The 19,625-nt window shown below is 37.6% G+C and overlaps 1 protein-coding gene across 6 annotated transcripts in view; it reads right to left on the reverse strand.

The window, feature by feature from the left end:
- The window catches only part of LOC138743324 (methylsterol monooxygenase 1-like), a 29,142-nt gene extending 11,421 nt beyond the window's left edge, over positions 1–17,721 (reverse strand). For 2 of the 6 annotated variants that reach the window (XM_069898492.1, XM_069898491.1), the window contains exons 1-5: positions 16,851–17,721; positions 12,364–12,512; positions 10,686–10,812; positions 9,436–9,590; positions 4,457–4,607 (exon numbers count right to left, since the gene is read on the reverse strand). In XM_069898492.1, coding sequence (XP_069754593.1) covers positions 4,457–4,607; positions 9,436–9,590; positions 10,686–10,812; positions 12,364–12,512; positions 16,851–17,099 — 831 coding nt within the window. In that variant the 5' untranslated portion in view covers positions 17,100–17,721. Of the gene's footprint in view, positions 1–155; positions 4,608–7,488; positions 7,790–9,435; positions 9,591–10,685; positions 10,813–12,363; positions 12,513–16,850 lie in introns of those variants that run through there. The other 4 variants (XM_069898493.1, XM_069898494.1, XM_069898497.1 and 1 more) reach the window with 4 other exon arrangements.
- Positions 17,722–19,625: the final 1,904 nt, after the last annotated feature.

Consider the following 19,625-nt stretch of genomic DNA (forward strand, 5'->3'; position numbering starts at 1 on the left):
AGTATTAGATCTGGTATAGCCTCTCGAGTCAACTTTTCCACACATTGTGTAAGGAATTCTACTTGGGCACACCAGACAAATTCTGCCTCATCTCTCTTGCAGTAAGGAGGTGCCAGTCAATATTTGGGAAGCTGAAGTATTTTATTTCTCGGTTTATATACTGTACAATATAAGAATTGTATCCAAACAACATTTACAATTATCAAAATAGAATAAAAATAAATGGTTGTACTGTACATAAAAGTGAGGAGAGAAAGCGTAAAAATACAGATATATGTGCAAAGCTACTGTGATAACTAACTCCCCCAACCCTCCCAAAAAGAAAGACAAGATATTAATAAAATAGTAGAATTAAACCAACATGATAAGGTTCAAACATTAAGATTAAAAAAAAGTGGTGAGCTGTAGAAGAGAAAACATTAGATATCCAAACCCATAATATCTAAATATGGTTTCCTTATTTTTTTAAGTATATATTATACTCATTTCTAATATTGTAAGTCACCTTTTCTAAGGGAATACAATTTTGCATCTCCCTCTTCCAACAATCAATTTTAAGACAGGATTCAGATTTCCATGTAATTGCTATACATCTCCTGGCCACTGTCAATGCGACTTATAAAACATTTTTAATTTATATTTTGACAACTTCATTAGGTGTTCCAAATCATATACCTTTCCCAAAAGAAAAAGTTCAGGTTTTAATGGTAAATGTATTTTTATGACTTGTTTCAAAAACTTGCTCACATCTTTGCAAAATGATGTCACTTTGGTACGTGATCAGTACAAATTTCTGTGCCACATCAAAAACATAATTTGGGAAATTTGGATTAAATTTATTTAATTTATGTGGCATTAAATACAATTGATGAATAAGTTTATAATTAACTAATCTATAGCAAACTTTAATTATATCCCTTATACTGTCCTAACAAATGTCAGACCAGCAAAAAGGATCAATTTCAGTTCCCAAATCTGATTCCCATCTTTCTTCTGATTTATTCAAATCTGGTTTTGGAGATTCCTCCTGAAGTAGAAGATACAATTTCAGAATAAGTTTCTTCCCTCGTAAATCACAATCTCCAATCCAGTAATCTGTGGCAAAATTAATTCTGGATCTAATATGTCCCTTAAAAAGATCTCAGTAGAAGATAGCAAAAGAACATATTTTGTGAAATCCAAATTTTATTTTTAAATTAATCAAAAACATAAATACCCCTTGCTCACAACAGTCTCCCAAATACTTAATCCCACAGTGGAACCAATTTTCTAAATGTTTATTGTCATATTGGAATGGTAAGAGTCTGTTCTGAGCAAAAGGCATTTTCAATGAGACTTGTAATTCATTTCCTTTGTAACCATTAACTAATATGTTTTACTAACAATGTCTTATTATTCCCCACATTTTTTAATTTTATTCTCCATTATCATGTCTTCTGCTATCTTTTCTCTAACTTTATCCAACTCTTTATTTATCCAGCTCTTTATTTATCCATGAGTGTTTGTCTCCTCTATTAAAAAAGGTGACAAATTTATATTGGGCTGCCCGATAATATAATTTAAAATTTGGGAGTTGCAATCCTTCCAATTCAAAAGGCCACATCAATTTTTTTTTAAAGTATGTAAGAATATTTATTTGGAAGAATATGTCACCCAGAATCTCCATTTAAATCCTTTGACGTCTAGATCAAGGCGGACTGATTCTACCAATGGTTCTGTAGCCAAGACAAAAAGAGATAAGATAACGGACAGTCTTGTCTACTTAACCTGGAAAGTGGGAATGATGTTGAAATTTCACCATTTGTAATTACTTTAGCATTAGAATTGGAATAAAGTGCTTTAATCCAATTTATATAATTTTCCGCAAATCCAAATTTATCTAAAACTTTAAACAAATAATCCCATTCCAATCAGTCGAAGGTTTTCTCCACATCTAAAGCCACAGCTAAACCTAATTCATCTCTTATTTGTGCCAAATCTTTTAATAATCTATTTGCCTTAGTTTTAGCTATAATCTTATGATCTGCATTCAACAGAGAGATTGGTCTATAAGATGATGAGTTTAATGCATTTTTGGGAATCACTGTAATATGTGCAGTTGAGAAAGATTTTGGGATAGTATGAGTTTCTGTTGCTTGTTCTAAAACCTCCATATATAAAGGAATTAGAAGATCCTTAAAAGTTTTATAAAATTCCGATGGGAAACTATCTTCTCCCAGAGACTTATTACTTTGTAAGGAAGATAATGCCCTCACCATCTCTTGTTAGAAAATTAAGCATTTAATTCCTTCTGTTCAAGTTTTAAATTAGGCAAATCCAGTTTTGACAGGAAATCATCTAGTCTTCTTCAGTCTCTTAATGATTCAGATTTATAAAGTTGAGAATAATAGTCTTTAAAACAATTATTTATAATTTATGGTTTATAAGAGATCCTGTCATTTCTCTGTCTGAATTGCATTGATCATCCTGGAGGATTGTTCTGATTTTAACTGCCAGGAGGGGATTTTATGAGCTCTATCACCAATTAATAATACTTCGGTTTTGTTCTAATTATCATTTTCTTCTAACTTGTAGGTTTGCAAAGTATCATACTCAAATTACTTTCTCATCAACAATTGATAGTTATTATTTGAGCTCCTTTTCTCATACGCTATCTCCTGTTCCAATTTTTCTACCTCCCTTGCGCAGTCTTTTTTCAATTTGAAGGAGAAACTAATAATTTGACCTCTCAAATATGCTTTTAATGTATCCCAAAGGACAAATTTATTAGCAGTGGAATTGTAATTAGCCTCACAAAAAAAAATGCAAAGTTGACATCTTCCCAAACAACCACCACCTTGTAATTTCTGCATAATTCCAAGACCTGCCTACTTATCTGATCTTCAGTGTCCCAATGGCTATTTAAGGGCCTATATGGACTACTCCCAAAAGAATGATCACACGTTTCCTGTTTCTCACTTCCAACCACACTGACTCAGTACCTCCACACATTTTTCCTTTCTCCAGCTGTGGTGCTATCAATGATTAGTTATGTTGCACCATTCCCCCTGCCCTCAAGACTTTTAACCTCCAATTCAATCCATTTTGACACATCTAAACACCAATACCATGACACCATAATTCCACAAGCTGATCCATTCATCTTGCTTATTCCTCATATTTCTTGATATAAATACATTTCAAACCCTCCAACTGTCTACATTGATGCTCTCTCCACAGTCTATCCTTCTCACAATCTCACTACACATTGTATCAACCTTTCCACTATCTACTCTATACTTTGCCCTCTCATTTTGACAGATCTAGAAAACCTGCCCATAAGGATATTGGTCCTTCTCCAATTCATCCTATTGGTACAGATCATACCTTCCCTACAAGAGATCCCAATGATACATGAATCTGAACCCCTGCCCCAACTTTTCAGCCATGCATTCATCTGCCATAATTTCCCATTCCTCCCCTCACTGTCATGTGGCACAGGCAGAAATCCAGAGATTACCAACCTAGAGGTCCTGCTTTTAGCTTCCTTCCTAACTCCCTATATAGCTGAATCAGTTTTACAAAGGATTGTATTCAAAGGCTCTATTAATGAAGGCCAAGGACCAAATTGTTTTGTTAACTACTCTACCAGTATGCCCTGGCACCTTTTAAAAATATTAGTACACATTTTCAAACTGAGCTTTTAAGTCCATGTTGCTTCTGTACATTTCTTTTGCTTCAATATATTACCTCACAATCCATCTTGTTTCCAGAACCTAAGATCTTGCAATATCTAGTTCCAAATATAGCTATGGCCCCACTAGATATTTTTTAAATCTATGATGTTTGTGTAACCAAAAGTAATGATTCAAAGTGTCACTTTACAATTCAAAAATACAATAAGAAAATGAACATTTCAAAATGCTTGAAATAATACTGTCATTACTACAAACTATTATTCCAGCATAACTCTCAGAAATAATTTGTATATGTACACTTCAGGACATGCAACTTCTAAAAGATGGAAATATTATAAATGAAAATACATCTCAAAATTAGTAGGTCTAATATGAAAGTTACAGAAACAAGTAAACACAGTATTTCACATGATTTTCTTTACAATGAACTGCAAAGTTAGTTTTAAGCATTTTTAGGTTGAATTCAAATCACTTTATTTGGTGAAGGAAAATCAAGAGGAAAATTGGCATCTTTTTTTGTATGATGTTAAACTTGGCATTGCTGGTCCATCTATTACACAGTTGCAGAAGTTTTCATTTTTTAAAAAAAAAATCCAATGTGGAAACATGGCTACATACACAAGTACAATGCATAGATGCAATGAAATTCTTGCTTACTGCAGCTACACAGATTTTGGAATTAACCCACAGCAGGAACAACATATTATGAAACACAATGTAGTTAGTTCCTTCCATTAGTCTTTTTTATCTTGCTTCTCATTCTTTTTGTCATTATATACCTGGAACTGTAAATCTGTTCCAAACAGTTTGTCCCACCAAGTGAAGGTTGAGGAATAGTTCCCAACAAAGTTCATGTGATGAAAGTCATGAAAACGGGAACCACCATAAAATGGAATAAAATGCAGAGGATTCAATGGAACATCATAACCACTGAGAACACAAGACAAAATACTATTAGCAAACCCAAGTTTATATTGTGTATTTTAATTACATTCTGGAATAAATACCTAGAAAGTGCAAGGTTAGTATAAGATTCAGGAAAAGCAGACCAACTCCTAGGGTCAGGATGGGCACAAAAGAACAAAAAAAATCACAATCAAAAAAAAAATCATAATTTGGCTGTAGTTGCAGGGGAACATGGGTATTCAAAATCAGTTGCTGAGCAGCCAGAGGAAGAGTAGAAGTAGGGAAAGAGGGGGAAAAGGAGCTGTCAGCATACAAGGGCAATTGTAGTGTTGGTACCTGCCTCACCCAATGTCACTTCATGCAAGATGATGAGGAGTAATTTACTTTCAAGACATCCCTGTCCAACCTGTGCTGGTATGTCCACCCTATCCAGGCATCCCCAGGTCAGCAAGATCCACATAGGAAATGAAGTAACACCAAGGGCTCTTGACATACAAGTCCTGCAAGTTGTCAATGTTTGACTGGCTTCTGAAAGCTGTGCATTTAACAGGTAAACATGAAATGATATGGGAATAGTTGCAATTGTATTTCACTTTTTATGCAGAGAAATTATCCTTTTCCATCAGTGTTCATCTGGCAAATAATTGCCAACACCAAATAATACTTCTTTACTGGTGGTTATCAGGAAATACTAATATTACACAATCCACCACATGTGGGCCACTGCATTGGTATGCAGGCACAGCTGTTCACGAGTCCACTGCCTCTATAAGTTTCCTCAGCCCTTCCCAACCTGTTACATGAATACTCCTCAATTTCAGTCTCCATCTGTCCTTACAACTTGGAATCGCGAACCTGAACAGTGATGCCATATTTCTGGTGACGTAGCTTTGAGAAAGATATATTGTAGATGAAGTTGCAAAATCAAAAGCATCAATTTGATTTTAAAAGCTTAAGCATTTAAACCAAGGAGTAGAAGAGCAAGCAGTACTAACATGTATGTCAGAAGTGACATTTTTGCAGTGTTAATACTTCCATTACTCGAGATGGCAGAGGTCGACAGCATCGAGTCCACGCTGCTGAAGATCCAGCTGTGCTGGATGGGTCACGTCTCCAGAATGGAGGACCATCGCCTTCCCAAGATCGTGTTATATGGCGAGCTCTCCACTGGCCACCGTGACAGAGGTGCACCAAAGAAAAGGTACAAGGACTGCCTAAAGAAATCTCTTGGTGCCTGCCACATTGACCACCGCCAGTGGGCTGATATCGCCTCAAATCGTGCATCTTGGCGCCTCACAGTTTGGCGGGCAGCAACCTCCTTTGAAGAAGACCGCAGAGCCCACCTCACTGACAAAAGGCAAAGGAGGAAAAACCCAACACCCAACCCCAACCCACCAATTTTCCCCTGCATCCGCTGCAACCGTGTCTGCCTGTCCCGCATTGGACTTGTCAGCCACAAACGAGCCTGCAGCTGACGTGGACTTTTTACCCCCTCCATAAATCTTCGTCCGCGAAGCCAAGCCAAAGAAGAATACTTCCATGAAGATACCATGAAGACATGGTATCATGAAACCTACATTATCGTGTGTGATGTTACCCTGGGGGTGTAACATGTGCTGTTGTGGCTGGACAACATCTTCTACCATGACCTGTGGACCATCATCACTCATCAGCAGGGCAGCAGAACTCAATACTATGAATTGCCATCCTTTTTACTCCCTTTATGCGCGGTAATAGTTAGAGGTCAAGTGGCAGCAGCAATCTGATTATCAATCAAAGCTGACAGACTGAACCAATAGTGAGAAGGCTACTTCTAGCTTCATGGGATTGTTGTAGTCACTTGTCACTGAGTTTGGGATTTCTGCTTTACTCACTCATGTTGAAATGTAAACTTTCCAAAAATGTAAGGGAAAACACCAGGCAATTTGGGAAAATGCATTTCATGGAATGTCTAAGGTGATGGTAACTGATGAGCTGTTTGTGGACAGACATTCAATAATTCAGTAAGCCCTCAATAATTCAAGCTTGGTTCATCATCAGATTGTTAGATTGATCATTGAATTATAATGGCTGAGACATTACAGAGAGCAAAGATTTATCCTGGTTGCACCTGTTTCAGGTACAAATACCCTGAAGTTTTCACTGTCCTTCCAATGGAAGGAGTTGGAATGCTGGGGCAAGACAAAGAGAGAGTGTGTAAAGAGACTACACATTTGTTTTCCTGCTCTATGTCATACATGGTGAACATTCTACATAATGGGAGAAAAGAGTTCAGGATTTCATGCTCACCACACTATCTCTTCCATTATATTCATTACAGTAGTTCTGCACATAAAATGGGGACCTCAACATACTTCAACTATGTTGATACAAACACTGGATGTGGGGGGAAAAAAACTCAAACTTTCATAACTTAACACTTACCTCTTGAAGACAACAAAGTTACTAAAATATTCTTGAATACTGAAGCAAGCACCTTGCAATTTTTTTTAAAATAAACACTTTTTTCTAATCTACAAATTCTACCCCCTACCTACAGAGGCTGTTGGCAAAATATATAGTCCACTATCTGATAATGTTTTAAAAAAAAAATCAAGAATCAACGATTAGTTAAGCTTACAAATTTGGGAATGAACTCCTTAAGGCCCTTCTGGCTATCAGAGAAACAAAAGCTACTACATGGTATTGTGAAGAATTCAATATTGGATCATTGGGCCCTCATTCCAAACAAGGTAATAAAAGGAGATGGAGCCAAATTATTATTAAGTGCTAAAGACAGTGTACAAAATATGTTTTCCCAATAGTTGAAAGAGAAGGACATAACCAAAACATATGATACAATGAACCATCTTGAGTTTTACATTTATTGCATTTAGAAGATAAGGTAGGATAGAATTTAGCCAATAGTTGGCATGATGAACTACTTTAAATTGCAATAGCGAGTGTCCAGCACAAAGAGAAGATGAATGAATACGTCTCGAAATAGAATCCCATGTAGTTTTGGATAATAGTTGTTGGAAATCTTGTTCCCATAGTTTTTTTTCTAATTCCATCCAGTGAATTATCCTTAGATAGTAAAAGTAGTTCATACAGGGTTGACCACAGCCATTTATGGTCTGGTTGAAATTTATATATTTTCCCTATATCATTAAACTCCCAAGTCCTGAGGAAGTCTCAAAGATAACGAGTTCAAAAAAATTCCTAACCTGTAAATAACAAGAAAGGTGTCTGGGTATATTAAATTTAACAGATAGCTGTTCGAAAGAGGCAAGATTATGGTCAATTAAAAAGGTTCAAGAAAGATCGGGTGCCTAAGTTGATAAAAACAAATATCTTGAACAAGGGATTTAAAAGAAGAATTACTTAGGATAGGACTAACTAATAACAATCCAAAATGTTTCTTGAAAAATAAACACTTCTAAGTTTAAAAGAATTATATTTTAATTTCATCTTTTAACATTATACAATTCAAATTTTAGTTTACCAATATTATCATTACTAAGGGGCTTAGTATGAATTTGTCTTGACAATGGTTATTAATTTACAGTAAGATTATAAGTTGTCACCACTGTAATGGAGGAATCTAAAAAGTATCTGCTGGAATATGTACATTTGTGTGAAATTCAGAAGTCACTGTTAATAATATCTTTTAGACAGGGTATGCTCTTAATGCCAATGCAACTATTATTGTAACAGTAGCAAAATGGCTATTTTTAAATGAATACTCATGAATAAAAAAGCACAAACTGTTATGCTTTGTTGAATAAGTTGCAACTTTTAACAAACTGCCATTGTAATTACTGCTGAAAAACTTCCCTGGCCCTGAAAAGATCATTGATGTGTAAAATCGAATTCTCAAATGATATCAAAACTCAGGTTTTAAATTGTTTTGCATCTCAATTTATAATCCATATTTCTGATCTATCTTTTTTACTATTCTGAAAAAAAATTAATGTTTATTAAATTTAGAAAGTTCATCTTACTGAGTTGCTGTGTAAGGATTAAATATTCTAGCTTGAAATTCCACTGTCAGCAGGAAGTGCTGTCTCCTTTCTAATGAACAGAAAATGCAGAGCAATTTTTATTTCACAATTTATCGGCTGTCTTACCAAAAATTTACTTCCCAATGGATCAGAGGGTTTTACTGTGATGTAAAAAACATCATTGCTTTATTTTTCTGTGGTATATAACTATTAATTGGGATTTTGAGGGGTCATATACAAATTAATAACTTATTAAAGTTTATTATTTCAATGTTAGTTATGCTGCTTTATGTGAGATAGAAATCAAAACCAAAATTAATTGGGTAAAATGATATGGGTATTAGAAACATTTAGCCACTGATCATGAGATACAATTCTTTGTCCCACGTTCCAAAAGTGAAGCAGAATTTGCTTTGTTTTACTAATTTTTTTTTTAAATTTAGGATTTCAGAAAATCAGTAACTTGTGAATTAGGTCTCTTATTCTTGCTAATTTCTGACATTTGTGCGCCTGTTGCTAAGATAAATTTATTGAATTTAGCAATGCAAACACCAGGTTTCCAAAATGAGACTTAAACAGCAATAAAATACAAAGTCATCTGAAACCACAAGTTCAATTCTGTCTCAGGCACTTTTATACCTTTTTCTATTGTTTATTGATGAGATTCACCTTGTTAAAGAAGATCATCAGTCACCAATACCAAAAATGATCATGATTTGGGATTATGTACAGAATAATATGTACAGGATTAATTTTTAGCAGTAAGGACATAGTAGCAAACTGACATTTTTTCCTGTATTTTCTCTTTTGTTCAATTTCAAAAAGCCGCAAAAGTATGTTTTATGGTTCTCTTTAGATAGTGTCTTTACCTGTGTACGTCTATTGTTTCTAAGAGGCGAAAGGTCACCCAAGCCCATAGGAGGATGACATGATTGCAAAAGATCATGATGCCAATAAAAAAGCCCACGCCAAGGATGACGGTCTCTGCTGGATGGGCATATTCAGCTTGCAGCCCAAATGGAGCCTGAACAATAGAGAAATTAGAAAGTATATTTTTAGAAAGTGACTTGGCACCAGGAAACATTTATTGAAAGTAAACTCAGTAAACACAGAAGGCCAGTGAAAATGCAATGAGAAATTTTACCTTATTGTTAAAACAATTACCATGAAACTAAATTCAAAAAGTTGGTAGAGATGACAATTATTTGATTAATGAACCAATTCTATATTTTGGTCATGTGCCAATTTTAAATATTTTGTATTCCAAAAGTTCTGAACTCTAACACCAAGGAATGTACATTAAATAGTAAATTCTAAATTTTGTACAGGTACACAATCCTTTATCTGGAACCCTTGGGGACCATGTGTTCCGAATTTCGGATATTTCTGGATTTCTGAAAGCCCACTAGAATTGTGCTGCCTATCTACCCCCCACCCCCTTCCAGTCCCTCGGCCGCCTCCCCCGACCGCCGGTCCCTCGGCCGCCTCCCCCGACCGCCGGTCCCTCGGCCGCCTCCCCCGACCGCCGGTCCCTCGGCCGCCTCCCCCGACCGCCGGTCCCTCGGCCGCCTCCCCCGACCGCCGGTCCCTCGGCCGCCTCCCCCGACCGCCGGTCCCTCGGCCGCCTCCCCCGACCGCCGGTCCCTCGGCCGCCTCCCCCGACCGCCGGTCCCTCGGCCGCCTCCCCCGACCGCCGGTCCCTCGGCCGCCTCCCCCGACCGCCGGTCCCTCGGCCGCCTCCCCCGACCGCCGGTCCCTCGGCCACCCTCCCCCGACCGCCGGTCCCTCGGCCACCCTCCCCCAACGCTGGTCCCCACTTGCCAGATTTTGGAGCTTTCCGGATTTTAGATGTCCAGATAAATGATCGTGTACCTGTACTACAATAATTTGAAGTGTGACCCTAATATTGAGGCCTAAAATCTATACACTATCCTTAACATGCAGACATTTCAGACAGCAAGGCAGAAAATTAGGAAAATACCTTAGCTTTGGTAAGTTGTGGTGGGTGGAATGGAAAGGAAAACTGGATGGTAAGTTGATCACGTATTAATCATTCACTCTGTGCCTAAACTTAAAATGATCCCCCACCTCTCAAGATCTATGAAAAAGATTGCCTCACCGTAAATTCATGATGAACTTTGTGAATATATTTGTAGATTCTCTTATGATGCAACAATCTATGTAGAAAGTAGTGCCAAGCATCTTCAATAATAGCACAACCCAAACACTGCATTGCAATTACCTGCCTGCAACAAAAGGATTTTGAATATTACACAATTAATAGAATCATTACCTTTTGTTGTTGTGTGTAAAGTATTCCATATTTAATAAAAAATGCTGACAGTGCTGTTGTTGGGAGACATGTATGCCAATAACACACAACAGAAGGTCATCAGCACATAATCTCTGATGACTTTGCAATTATTTAAAAATCAATGGCCTGGAAATTCATCACATTATATGACTGACTTTCTTATATGAAGTGTCAAGAAATCCCAGCAGTACCATAAAAGGTGACAACGGAAATACTATTTCCTGGAAATCCCATGAAATTAAGAAAAAAATTCTAATGTTTCCACTTCTCAATCAAGTTTACTTTTTTTTTTAAAGTAACAAATAATATTGAGAGTGATTTGTACTTGTGCACTTCCTTTAACTGCATCAGATCAGGTAAGAAGCAGGATTTAAAAATTAGGGAACAGTTTAAGAGTTTGAAGATGAGAAGGGATATTACAATTTCAGGGATTTCATGAGTATTTAACTATTTAAAAAAAAACTGAAAACTTAAAAAGGTGAAAGTACAAACTAAGCTCAAGAGCTGATGCAGTTCATCATGGGGATGCGAAGGATTTAATTTTGGAATTAATAATTTGGGGCATGGATTCATTCTGGTGCTGGTTATAAAAAAACATTCACAAGATAAACTTAAAAATCCAGACTCAACTATAGTGATCCACCTGAATTAGAAAATATTTAAATAATTTATCCATATTCAGTATAACTGGAGGAACTCAGTGGGTCAAGCAGTATCCATGGAAGGTAAAAGACAGTTAATGGTTCAGACTGAACCCTTTGTCAAGAATAAAAAGAAATGTGCAGACGTCCAAATAAAAGGCTGTGGGGGTGGGGGCAGTACAGGTTGGCAGGTGATTGGTGAATCCAGGTTTTGTGGGTAGGAGAGGGTAGGGCAGGAAGAAATGGAAAAAAAGCTTGAAGACAGAAGGGAGAGGAAAGTGCACTCTGATAGAAGGAAGGGAAGGGGTGGGGAGCTGTAGGAAGGAAGGCGTAGTTAACAAGTTCAGAGAGGGCAGGAAAGGGAAGAGAAGGAACGATGTAATCCTCCAGCTCCCCACCCCTTTGCCTTCCTTTCTCCAATCAGAGTGCATCTTTCTCAGCCCTCCAGGTCTGAGCTTCCCGTTTTATTTTCTATTTCTTTTTCCCCACCAACTTGTAATCACATCACCAGCCAATCTGTACTCCTCCCCTTCCCAACCCTTTTGTTCGGGCATCTGCTCATTTCTTGCTATTCCTGATGAAGTGTTTCAGCCAAAAGATTGATCATCTCTCGTCTCCGTGGAAGCTGCTTGATCAGTCAAGATCCTCCAGCTTTCCCACTTTTTCAGCATCTGAATTGTCTCTAGTTTATATTCAGGATAAATGTAGCTTGACGTGCTACCAGTGGGCGAAGTAGGAATTGGAATTTGCATTGGATCCTGTATGGAGTTCTGACATTTGGAACATTAAAACTCTATGACATAAGGTTTTATGTCCACTAGAGTGAAATTCAGCCATCTTACCATCGTGGCATCTTCTCCCAATGATATGGAATGTTGAAGAATTCAGTGAAGTAGTGGGTACCACAGATCATTGGTAGTTGGATGCAGAAGTGGTTAAACAATAAAATTTTGAAACACTTCCATTGTTTCTCAAGACTTTCTGGCTTGTCCTACATTCCAAAAGATTAACAGAATTTACAATGTTGCACTTTACAAAACCAAATACACAAAACAAATTCAGACCTCATTGTAGCTTTCTTTTTCACTGAGGAATCACACCACTAGTTTCCCAAACTCGATTCCTGATACAATTAGTTTGAACAAGTGGAATGTATTTGACTTCCCCCACCCCATCCCCATTTTCCCACCTGTGATTAGAGGTGATTGTCTTTATTACATAAACACTTATCACAAGGGCTCTCCTTTGTCTGTGGTTTGGTATTATTTACAAACTGAGTCCAAACATGACTTGTGTAATCAGCACTCCAAAACCTGTGGAATTCTAGCTCCCAACAATTCTGTTTGTTCCACTGAATTCTGTAGAACTAAGAAAAAAAAGGTTTTGCTTAATATATCGTTAAGGGAGTTGACTTCCTGCCTTTGAAAGCATTTATGCTCCATTCCAATCTCATTCTGTCTATCCTCTACTAATTCAATCAGTACAACAGTGAATTGCTCCACACACCTCCCTACCTCACATGATTGTGCAATATCCACTTAAATGTTTCCATTCTATTCATTTCACCCACCTTCTGTGGTAGTGAATCTTACATTCACATTATGTTGGGCAAAGAAATTTGTTCTGAATTCCTTACAACAACCTTGGAATCAATGTCACCAAAACTCAGGAGCTGATTGATTGATGTACAATCCAGTGATCATTGGGGGATCAAAGGTGGAGAGGGTGAGCAAAATTATGTTCTTGGGAGTCACTATCATGGAGGGTCTTTTCTGGATTTCCACTTTTACCAGAGCACCCCTGCTCTACTTGCTTTGTATCTATGACTGTGTGGCTCAGTACAACACCATCTACAATTTCACTGATGATACCACGATAGTGCGTTGTATAAAAAGGGGCAATGAGTCATCATGGAGGAGAGAGGGAAACTTGGCTGAATGGTGCACCAACAACAACCTTGCACTTAGTGTCAGCAAAGCCAAGGAGCCAATTGTTGACTTCAGGAAGGGGAAAATCAGAGATGTACAATCCAGTGATCATTGGAGGATCAGAGGTGGAGAGGACGAGCAAGTTCTTGGGAGTCATCATCTCCAGGATCTTTCCTGAACCCAACACACTAATGACATCATGAAGAAAACACATCAGCATCTCAACTTTCTCAGGTGTTTGTAGAGGTTTGATAATGACACCTCTGGCAAACTTTGGCAAATTTCTACAGATACGTGGTGGAAAGTGTGCCGACCAGCTGCATCATGGTCTTGTATGGGAACACCAATACCCCTGAGCATAAAGCCCTCACAGAAAAAAAACCCTCCCCACTATCGAGAACTTCTAGAGATTGGTGCCGTCAGAAAACAACAGCAATCAAGGATCCACACCACCCATGCTCTGTTCTCGCTGCTCCCATCAGGAAAGAGGTATAGATGACACAAGACCCATACCACCAGTTTCAGGAACAGCTGCTACCCCCTCGACCATCAGATCAGACTCCTCAACCACAAACTTTATCAGGGATCGTTTAAGGGCTCTTACTTGTGCACTTTATTGATTTGTATTCTCTCTGTATTGCACAGTTTATTTACATTTGTTATCTGTTTACAGTTCTTTATTTGTTTTCATGTATACACTTGTGGAATTTTTTTTGCACGACCAATAAGTGATAATTCTGCCACACCCGCAGTAAAAAAAGAATCTCAAGGTTGTATGTGATGTCATGAATGTACTCATGAATGTACTCTTTTGACAATAAATCTGAAATCTACTGGATTTCTTATTGATTATCTGGTTATGAACAATCTTCCCTACAAATCAAAACATTCATTCTGCGTCTACTTTTTAAAACTCAAAAAAAATTTGTATATCATCCTGTCACTTTGTTCAATCTTTGCTGATATACATTTCCATACATTTAGTGGTGATACTTTTGTAATTCATATCTGTAGCTCCTCTCCGTGCTAACCGAGATTCAAACAATTTCCTTACCTCCCAATTCCACCCAATTTAAAACAAATCATAGTACCTCATTTACTGCTTGTATGGACTTTTCTGGATGTGGTAGAATCCAGTAAGGAATTCTTAGAAAAAGCGCATTTATTACACATCCCTCAATTCCCTTGAGAAGTTTGCAATGAGCAGTCTTCCTGATTTTTTCCATGATACTGTTAAGGGAGGAAGTTCTAGGTTTCAGACCCAATGATGTAATATACTGATAATATCCTACCAGGACAGTATGAGGATCTTGGAGGGGAAGATGCAGGTGTTCCAATGTCTTGTTCTTATTTGGATATCCCATTGTCCAACTTTAATCAATTACAGCAACTTCTCAATTTACAAATGCACTGGTCATATCTTTCCGTTAATACCCTAGGCTCCACCATTAACATTCCTAGATATATTCTGCCCCTCTAGTTGGAGTGACCAAGCAGAGATACAGGCAGAGTTAAATACAAGTGTGAGGAAAAAGTACAAAAGTCTCAAATGTTAACTGTGGACTCCATGTTACTTCAGATGTTTAATTATCATTCCTCCCTCTTGATCACTAATTAGAAGCCATTGTCAGTGGTAAGACCACAAAATGTCCTCACTATTGATGACTGCAATTTACATGACCAAGAGTGTCTTGGTAACCCTACCACTGAATGTAAATGAGTGGTAGACAGCCAAATGGCTTGAGAACCAACATAAGGGGGAAGTCTACTTTAGATGCCTCCTTATGGTTGGATCAACCAGTGCACAATTTTTGTGCCCAAGTTAAGCAACCTTAACTACCAATGACAAACTTCATTAATTTCTCTGACACCATCTGAAGAATTGGGAAAAACTCAAAAGTTATAACAACTCAAAATTGCAAAAGTTTTGTTAGGAATATAGCAAGTTCAAGTGATATTAAACCACCAAAAGAGGTATAACATCATAATGTCTGGCCTCATAATCCAGCACAACTCTCACTCATCAATTCTATTTAGCTGGAGAGCAATCCAGGGTGGGTGTAGGAAAAGAATGTGTCGTAAAAAGTGGGTTTAAAAATGAGTAAGTGTAAAACCAATGCTTACCAAGCTGCCACAGAGCTAAAAAAATAAAATGATGATTTTATGAAGCACAAATGCAGGATTTCAGCATAACTTAGCCAAAAATCAATCCAAAACATTGTCACAAAGAGTAGTGAAATGGGGTGCACAACTAAATAACCAATAGGACCTGGCTCCCAATGTGTTTCTTATTTTCAGTGGTAGAGGTTGGCAATGGGGGCACAAAAAGTCAAAATTTGTGCACCAACCACTATGGTCACCATGTATTCCTTCAAAAATGGAGGAGCCAGGACTCTTGAACTCCCTGCCATCGTTCACCCAACAAAAAAATAGCTGCTTGCACTTCAAAGGTGATGAATCCTACAATCTCTCATTATAGTGTCATCAGTCGTACTATTTTTCTAACAAGCTCTTCCATGGAAAATTGTCCAGCTATGTGTGCTGCTCACAAACAAGATGAATTCAAGCTGCAATTTAACCCTCCTGTAATCCCCTGTGATTGAAGGAGACATCAAGAGAACTCTCTCACAACACTTACTCTTTGATGGTACTGCAAATTGCCAAATTCTCCAGTACTTAGACGAGAATCTTGCTGAACTAAAACATACAGACGTGTGAAAAAACACCTAATCAAAGTCTCCTCAAGCCTTTTCCATAATCGATAAGGCACCAGCCAGTTTTGTGCATTTAATTTTTTCTATAAAACGGTTTTGAAAATCTAAGTTGGCAGTTTTGTAGGGGGGGAGGGGGGAGGGAAATAGTTTGGCGCCGGCCCTGACCATTATTACTTACCATATTGGAGTAAAAACAGCGCCGACACGAGCCCAAAAGAATGTAAAAAGTAATCAAGTTACACTGCATGGCAAGGTTAATGTCACCCACAAACACACCGACAGGTGGCTTTAAAATGTTTAAATGTTCTTTTGAACATAAAGTTTCAAATTCTTTACTACTCTTGCTTGACAATGATCATCAACGTTACCGTGTTTGTGATACTGAAATTGGTTTTTTTACGAAGTTACTAAGATTTAGTGATTTTTTCTTCAAGTTACCATTTTTACTTCATTCTGCAAACACGTTTAATGGTCGTCGTAAAAGTTACAATTTGTTTCGATAAAACACCAATGAGCTCAATGTAACGTGGTAAATAAATACTTGAAATTCATGAATGACTTTTGGTTGTTGGCTCACTTATATTCTGCAAAGGGATCAATGCGAACCGCACAATCATTTTCTTTGAATGCTATAGAATAATATCTCAATCCCCAATATAAACAAGTCCAACGACAAACGATCCTTACCTTCTGTATTTTGTACTTCTGCATGGCTGGAATAAACTGAAATACAAAACTTGGTAAACAAAATAAGAAATAAACGCCTTCGTGAATTAGCAGAGATCCCCAAGTCGCAATTTGAAATTTGGTAAAATTATCCAGCATATAGTTCCAAGCATTTTTAAAAGGTTCTTGTAGGGGATTTTGTGGGAGCAAAGAATCAACGTAATCTATTAGCAGGATGGCAGAAGTAATTATACTGCTATTCCCTTCCATCTTTCACGCCGTTCCGAATATTGGTGTAATTTGGAGGGGCGGCAAAACACAGCATCCCTGATTCAGCCAGCATCCCACTTTTTTCCATGAGGAGCCGACCAATAGGATGCGCCGAGTGACAGAGCGATCTAACTGCCACCACCAATCACTGCGAAGGGAAGGCGTCCTGGGTCGCTAAAGGATGAAACAAACCTCGGCTCATGTGGATCGGCGCGCGCTGATTGGTCGAGGCGGTGGACTGATGTTGCGCTGCGCCGGCAACACAATATCGGGAGAGGACGTCATCACAAACTGGTAATTCGGACTGGAAAGGGGCGAAAGCAGTTGAATTTAGTCACGAGTAATAAATAAGTCCGTTTCCCCCACATGAATGACAAGCTAACTTCACCAAAACTGAGCAGAACACAAACTGCCGGTGGATCTCGGCGGAATTCCGGCCGGAATGTTTATTGTGAAAACTTCTGTTGAGTTCCCTCCGGCAATTTCTGTTTTGCTGCAATTGTGTCTTTATTACCATTGAAATCATTCTTCGTGTCTCCGACCATGCAAATTCTTCTTTGTAGACGACAATTAACGACTTAGGATATTTTAATATTAATTGAATCCCAACTTTAGTGAACGATGAACAATCAAACCTGAAAACTTGATCAAGAAATACCACGTCATGTTGTAGAAGAGCCAATATGAAACACTATGAATGATGATTTTAAATTATTCGTCCTCCAAAACCCGAATGCAACAATTGTTAGATGTAAATATTCTGCATCTCGCAATTCCAGTATTCCATTCTCCCCCTATTTTCTCTGCACCAGAGATCAATTATAATGATCAATTATTAGTCACCCTCTCATATATAGCACCTTCATTTAATCTTGGTTTTCTACATATAACATTCTCTCCAGTTTAAATACTATTGTTTTCTCACATTTCTATTTTTGATGAAATATCATCAACCTGAAATTTTAACCCCACAGATGCTGCATCTGGCCAGCATTCTACTTTCAAGTTTTTAAAAAGATTTGTTAATCCATGATCTAAGTGGATGCAGAAGCCAAGGCTTCATATTGAGGGGAATCTAGTGTATTGATAGATGGAAAGTCAGTGTGGACTAATATAGGGAAAGGCTTGACATGTTGGCGCAGAAGAGATATCTTGGATTTTCAACAAACAAATTGCTTAAAATATCAGTTCAATGCTTCTAAACAACAGTTCATAATTCCAGGAGTGTTTACTTTCCTCTCAGTTCTCATTTATTTATTATTAATTACATCTCCTCTTCGATGTTGTGATTAATATGCCTTCATTACCTTCTTTCCATCAACACCATCTTCATTTCTCATTCAGTGTCTCCTGATCTCCATTTGTCCACTTTCTCAACATATTTCATTTCTAACCTTTCCAAATTAGTTCTAAATAGATCTATTTTTCTCTTTCCACAAATACTACCTGACCAGTAATATCTGCTTATATTTTTTTTAATGAACTAGCCTCATTTTAAAAATGTAGGTACTGCATAGGAGACCAAGACATTGGTCTCCAGCATGTGTAGCTATTGGGTTGACAAAGGAAGATGCTACAGGTCCATTCCAGAATTTAAAAGTTCAGAGCAAGGAACAAAGCACTTCTCCAAACTGAAGACATAAGTAAATAAGTTTATGAATAGTTCAACTTGATTCCAAGTAAATGTTTTTGACCTACAATCATACATAAACAACTGCGTGGTAACAACCTGTTTTGGCCCACGAGCCCATGCCGCTGAATTAAACCCGATTGACCTTTACCCCAGTACATTTTGAAGGGTGGAAGAAAACGAAAGCTCCCAGAGGAAAACTCATGCAGACACGGAGAGACATACAAACTCTTTACAGTGTGGGAATTGATCCCCGTCCCGATCACTGGCAGTGTAATAGCATTGCATTTACTATGCTAATCATGCTGTCCCAGCTATCAAAGCAGTTAACGCAACCAGCTGTATAAAATTTAAGAATGCAAAGCCATATTAACAAAATGAAGACTGAATTATATGCAGGAGAGTCACCAAAAGAAAACAAAAAACAAGTGACATGCAAAATAAGCGTGGCTAATCAAAAACAAATCATTTCAAAGGGAATATGGACAGATTCATGCCAATGAGACTTGAGTAGTACCTCTGTCTAGTTTTCCTCACCCTACCTTGTATGTCACTTGTTTATAATTTAGAGTATTTTTTTGTTTTAACTCTTTATACTGCACATTGTTCCTATGTATTCTTTCAGCTCAGCTGAATGAGAATTGTAATTTCTCCTCATGCAAATAGCTTAAAATGCATGCAAAGGATATAATTCCAACTTCTGGAATAGTAACTAATCTTCCCATTAAACATAAATCTCATCATCAAATTGCAGATTTGAAGACTTTCTGCATCAGAAAATAAATAGATATCTGACTGCACAGAAACAATAATGCATTATTGGTTTGATCCAATGTTGTTTGTGCTTTTATATGAATAGTTTCATTTTCCAAATGTGATAGTCATAAACTATATAA

The sequence above is a fragment of the Narcine bancroftii genome, chromosome 9, assembly GCF_036971445.1.
Source record: "Narcine bancroftii isolate sNarBan1 chromosome 9, sNarBan1.hap1, whole genome shotgun sequence".
Lineage (NCBI taxonomy): Eukaryota > Metazoa > Chordata > Chondrichthyes > Torpediniformes > Narcinidae > Narcine > Narcine bancroftii.